The sequence below is a fragment of the Sprattus sprattus genome, assembly GCF_963457725.1.
Source record: "Sprattus sprattus genome assembly, chromosome: 5".
Classification (NCBI taxonomy): domain Eukaryota; kingdom Metazoa; phylum Chordata; class Actinopteri; order Clupeiformes; family Clupeidae; genus Sprattus; species Sprattus sprattus.
In genome coordinates this window covers 7108514-7114345 of record NC_137924.1, presented here as the reverse complement: position 1 = coordinate 7114345, position 5832 = coordinate 7108514, and the positions used below count along the sequence as shown (strand labels likewise).

General features: G+C 42.4%; 1 protein-coding gene across 2 annotated transcripts in view; it reads left to right on the top strand.

The window, feature by feature from the left end:
• Positions 1-845: 845 nt before the first annotated feature.
• The window catches only part of cog3 (component of oligomeric golgi complex 3), a gene marked incomplete at its 5' end in the record, with an annotated part of 11316 nt that continues 6329 nt past the window's right edge, over positions 846-5832 (top strand). For both annotated transcript variants that reach the window (XM_080838673.1, XM_080838672.1), the window contains 12 exons: positions 846-1028; positions 1711-1857; positions 1963-2024; positions 2272-2437; positions 2571-2645; positions 2747-2839; positions 3007-3132; positions 3497-3577; positions 3729-3772; positions 4106-4232; positions 4745-4836; positions 5749-5832. The exon at positions 5749-5832 is cut by the window's right edge and continues 56 nt beyond it. In XM_080838673.1, the coding sequence (XP_080694799.1) occupies positions 846-1028; positions 1711-1857; positions 1963-2024; positions 2272-2437; positions 2571-2645; positions 2747-2839; positions 3007-3132; positions 3497-3577; positions 3729-3772; positions 4106-4232; positions 4745-4836; positions 5749-5832 (1280 nt within the window). The remainder of the gene's footprint in view (positions 1029-1710; positions 1858-1962; positions 2025-2271; positions 2438-2570; positions 2646-2746; positions 2840-3006; positions 3133-3496; positions 3578-3728; positions 3773-4105; positions 4233-4744; positions 4837-5748) is intronic.

Genomic DNA, 5832 nt, shown 5'->3' with positions numbered 1-5832 from the left:
GAAACAGGAAGGGCCTTCCAAAGAGGGAAGGAAGGGAAGAGGAGAGATGGGCCTTCTCAAGTGAGAAATAGTGAAGAGCTAACCCTGCAAATGTATTTATTATTTCTCCATATTTGCTTTATGCTGGACGTCCTTGCTAGTCTCTCTCTCTCTATATATATATCTCTCGCTCTCTCTCTCTCTCTCTCTCTCTCTCTCTCTCTCTCTCTCTCTCTCTCTCTCTCTCTCTCTCACACACATTAGTTCCTCTAAATATAAGTATTAGTTCCTCTAAATTTGTGTGAAGTGCACATCACTTCACTGTATAAATAAGTAGCCTAGCCTACTACTACAAAAAAAATGTCAACCCAAGCTGAACTCAGTGATTCATTGGTATCATATACAGTACCAGACAAAAGGACACACCTAATGTTTTAAGTATAACACTATTTTTGTTTAGCTCATCTTTCCATATGTGTTCTTTCATAGTTCAAATGTCTTAAGTATTAATCTACAATGTAGAAAATAATAAAAGTAAAGAAAAAACTTCTCAAAAAAAGTAAAGGTGTGTCCAAAATTTGCCTAGTAGCCTACTGTACACCCAGAGATAGTAACAGTAGTCTACACAAAATTATGTTTATCTTCTCTTTTTGCTTATTGATCTTATTGAGGTAAGGGGACACTCCCACTTATAATACCGGAACTATTATTATATGTTTCTAAACTTTCGATCTTGGTTAGTATGTTAACATGTCTAGTACTGTGAGGTATGAATGATGCTGCACCACTCAACGTGACGACGTAGTCTACTACACACAACACATCACGGGGAACTTCAGGAACAGGAACTGGTGTGATGACGTTGAATGTTGATAGAGACGATGGCGTCCATGGATCAGTCTCTCCTGGATCTAACTGATAAAGATACCCGTGAAAAACTGTCATTGTGGGACCGACGGATTGATCCAATGGCACCGCTAACAGAAAAACAAACAGACTCAATTCTGGAGATTCGTACTGCAGCGGAAACACTTCCCATTCCATCTGAGGTGAGTGCATGCTAACTTGCTAGTTATCCTGCAGGAGACTTCAATGGGTTTTTCTTGTGGGTACTTCAGTAGTGGGTTAGCTGTCAGAAAGGACAGTTGACAAGTAAGTTAAGGTTTTCACAGAAAGCTTGCATGAACTTATCTACACTATTTATCATCAGAGTTGGCTTCCGCATGAAGCAACTGCACCCACCTACAATGATTTCAATGAATGAGGTGGTTTGTTAGTTGGCTAGCTCATTGCTATCTGCCAGCTAGCAGTAGCTAGCAAGCTAATGTGAAGTTGCTTTAGGAAGAGACTTGCCACGTCGCTAGCTGACTAGCTAGTTGTAAGAATACAACAGTTGAATGCCTCGTGATTCTATGCAGAACTATGCAGTTATCTAAATCTATAATGAAATTAAATCTCAGTTACAAGGAGCTACTACATTGCCATTTAATACTATAGGGTGAAGTGAGAGGAAAGCTGGTAAATCTGTCAACAACAAGCCAGCTAGCATAAGCTGTTTGCGGTTGTTAGCTATACTTTACTTGTCATCTAGCAGACTTTTATTCAGTTTAGCTTGAAGGCACAAGAGTGGCTCTTTCCGAAGCCATATGTATACAACTTGTCGTTCGTAACAATTAATTGCGTGTGAATGCTATTTATGTCACATCTGCATTGTTTCTTGGATTCATGTAGTTGCCTATTGAGGACCTTTGCAGCCTGACATCTCGTTCGTTACGTACCACCTTCACGACAACAGTACCAGCATCCACTGAAGATGTGCTGTTGAAGGGCTTCCAAGCCCTGGACCTGGAGAATGAAAGAATAGAGACAGCGCAACAGGTTAGCGGGTCGATTACTTGCACCCCCACGATTCCACTGACTTGGTTACATTTTTACTTATGTTGAGTGCACATGTCTCATGACTGCTACGTATGTATTCCGTAGTTTTTTTCATGGTTCTCCAAGTTACAAGTTCACATGGATCAGGATGAAGGAGCTAAATACAGGTTTGAAGAGGCCTCTTGTCAATATTGCATTATTGAAATATTTGTATGATGGGTCTGATGTGCCATAATGTTGTGCAAAATGGTTAAGTCCAAACGTTTACTTAATGTGAATAGGTGATCACAAGACAGTTGGTGTGTATTTTACAGTATGCATGTTACTGCCCATAATCAGGAAATGATAACTGGGTCCTGGCCTGGTAGAGCAGATCTATGACATAAACATTTAATTTTTGGTTCCCTCCATCAGGAAAACACGAGACTCTCTGAACGGCTATCAGGAACAATGTGACTCCATTCTGAGTGATGTGAATGAGGCACTGCAGCACCTGGACTCGCTGCAAAAGCAGTATCTGTTTGTGTCCACCAAGACAGGCACTTTACATGAGGCCTGTGAGCAGTTACTGAAAGAGCAGGTTAGTCAATCATGCAACTTTCATTCAACTGATAACTTGTGCTCTATTTTACATGTGACTCAAACCGACATTGGAACAGGTTTTGTGTTTTGAATATTATGCTAATTATTTTTGATCCTGTCTTGTTTCACAGTCGGAGCTGGTTGACTTGGCAGAGACCATTCAGCATAAGCTGTCATATTTCAATGAGTTGGAAAACATAAATACGGTAGGAATAAGTTACTATTTTGGGTAATTGTTTCCACTATTCCAGTTGTCCCACCTCAACTATGCACTACAACTATTCGCTGACCCTCTTTATCTCCCCAGAAACTAAATTCCCCTACGCTCTCGGTGAACAGTGAAGAATTTATTCCAGTGCTTTCAAAGCTGGATGACTGTATCGAATATGTCTCTTCAAATGTAAGTCTGTATGGGCAGTTTTCTTTCTGAATATGTAAGTGTGACTTGTTATGTTTGCTCAAGTCTATTGGAAGATAGTCTGGCTCCAGGGTTAGATGAATGATCAATATTAGTTGGTTGAGTCTGCACTAATCTCATATTCGTCCTTCTCTCTGTTTGCAATTCAGCCGAACTTCAAGGACTATCCAGTGTATCTCACCAAGTTCAAACAGTGCCTCTCAAGAGCTATGCATCTCATGAAGACCCATACTGTGAACACTATGCAGAACCTTACCAGTCAGCTTACAAAAAGGGTACGGAAGCTTATGTTACTGTCATGCTTAAAAGAGTCCGGGTACGTAGTGTGCGTTTAGGCACAATATTAAGCGACTAAAAAGTAGCTGATGGCTTTCGAACGACTCTTGAGACTCTCTGACTGATAGCTAAAAAGTGGCCCGGCTACGTGGTGTCCGGGTCACGTAATGTTATCGTTGGTATAGCAACTGTCACTCAAGAGTCGTTCGAAAGTCAACATTACGTCACCCGTGCTCTTTTTCGCCCCCGGTCACTTTTAAGCATGACATTACCTCTGAGGAGTACAACTGTGCTGTCTTAAGAATTGCTCTGAAGTGTTTTGGATGCACTGTATATTTCAGTTGCCCTTTTCTCTGTTCTTAGGATCCATTGTCAACAGCCAATGCAGATAATGCCTTTACACTGTACTATGTGAAGTTCAGAGCTGCTGCTCCAAAAGTCAGGGTAAGGTTGTCAGTGTCTGGCCTTGTCAGTAATCTATTTACATTTTACTGGGCTTTTTTAGACAAAACAAGCCCGCATAATGTTGTGAATATAGCAAATGTTTCGCATTTTTCACACAGAATGTTTACTTGTTTTTCTTTTCATTTTCCAGACATTAATAGAACAAGTAGAACAACGGTCGGAGAGAATTGTAGAGTAAGTTTAATTTATTTTAATTTTAGATTTAAAACCATGTTGCGATAGGGATTCTAATAAAACTCAATGTGAAGTGAAGCAGAAGTGTCTCTGAAGCTTCATGAGGAGACTGTAATGTACAGTACCAGTGTTGAGAAGTGTTTTAACTTTTATTATTTTCTAGATGGTAGATCACACTTTTTTTTTTTTAATTCCATATGTGATCTTTCATAGTTTAAATGTCTTCAGTATTAATCTACAATGTAGAAAATAATAAAAGTAAAGAAAACACTTCTCAAAAAAATGTAAGATGTGTCCAAACTATTGACTGGTACTGAACGGTGTCCTGCACAGATACCATCAGCTGCTGGATGACATCCACCAGTGTTACCTGGACCAGAGAGAGGCCCTGCTGAGTCCCAGCATCACCTCCACCATCAGTGACCTGACCGGACAGAACAACAAGGACCACTGTGCCCTGGTATTTATATTTAACATTTTACATTTAGTCAATTAGCAGATGCTTTTATCCAAAGCGACTTACAATGTATACATTTTTTCATTTCCACTGATGGCAATTGCACATCAGGAGCAATTAGGGGTTCAGTGTCTTGCTCAAGTCTTCACTAAGCGACTTCTCTACCTCCTATACCACTGTGCCCTGGTACAAGCCTTCAGAGTGCATCTGTTCACACGTTGTCATTCATCTTAATGCTGTTGTTTTAAATTATTCTCTGATTTAATTGTTTTACTTTATGTTATTTTTTTTTAATACTTAATTTCTGAGTTTTTTTAATGAGTTTTGTTTATTTATTTTGTCTGTTTTGTTTTGTTATGGTTTGTTTATTCATTGTTCTTCTGTATTCTGTAGCCTCAGGGTCAGGGCATTGCTGCAATAGAGCCCTGTGCTCAGTCAATTCTCCCTGAATAAACACTGATGATGATGATGTTGATTCTCTATAATGCAACAATGTGATGTTGTGCTTCCTTCAGGTGCGCAGTGGCTGTGCCTTCATGGTTCACGTGTGTCAGGATGAACACCAGCTCTATAATGAGTTTTTCTCCAAACCTACGTTGAAATTAGAGTAAGTAGCTACCAAAGTGTCCTTTCCAGTGTCATTAGAATTTTTCACTGATTAAAACATCTCCTTGTTATGGTAATTAGATGAGTGTGCAACTTCATTAGAATCAGGTGTGGTGAGGAGTTAGGCAGACTGAGGCTTGTGTGTTCATGTTTGGTCTCTCTCGGGGTGCCCTGTCTGTGCTGTGCTGTGCTGTGCTGTGCTGTGCTGTGTCTGTGCTGTGCTGTGCTGTGCTGTGCTGTGCTGTGCTGTGCTGTGCTGTGCTGTGTCTGTGCTGTGCTGTGCTGTGTCTGTGCTGTGCTGTGCTGCATGGCTTGCTGTGCTGTGCTGTGCTGTGTCTGTGCTGTGCTGTGTCTGTGCTGTGCTGTGCTGCAGGGCTTGCTGTGCTGTGCTGTGCTGTGCTGTGCTGTGCTGTGCTGTGCTGTGCTGTGCTGTGCTGTGTCTGTGCTGTGCTGCAGGGCTTGCTGTGCTGTGCTGTGCTGTGCTGTGTCTGTGCTGTGCTGTGCTGTGTCTGTGCTGTGCTGTGCTGCAGGGCTTGCTGTGCTGTGCTGTGCTGTGCTGTGCTGTGCTGTGCTGTGCTGTGCTGTGCTGTGCTGTGCTGTGCTGTGCTGTGTCTGTGCTGTGCTGTGCTGCAGGGCTTGCTGTGCTGTGCTGTGTCTGTGCTGTGCTGTGCTGCAGGGCTTGCTGTGCTGTGCTGTGCTGTGTCTGTGCTGTGCTGTGTCTGTGCTGTGCTGTGCTGCAGGGCTTGCTGTGCTGTGCTGTGTCTGTGCTGTGCTGTGCTCTGATAGAGTGCTGGTGTCTAGTGGGGCTCAGTGCTGATTGCTTGTTGTGGTGTGTCCCCTTAGTGAGCTGAAGGAGAACCTGTGTCTGTCCCTGTACTACGTGCTGATTGCTTGTTGTGGTGTGTCCCCTTAGTGAGCTGCTGGAGAACCTGTGTCTGTCCCTGTACTACGTGCTGCGGCCCCTCATCATCCACGTCATCCACCTGGAGACGCTCTC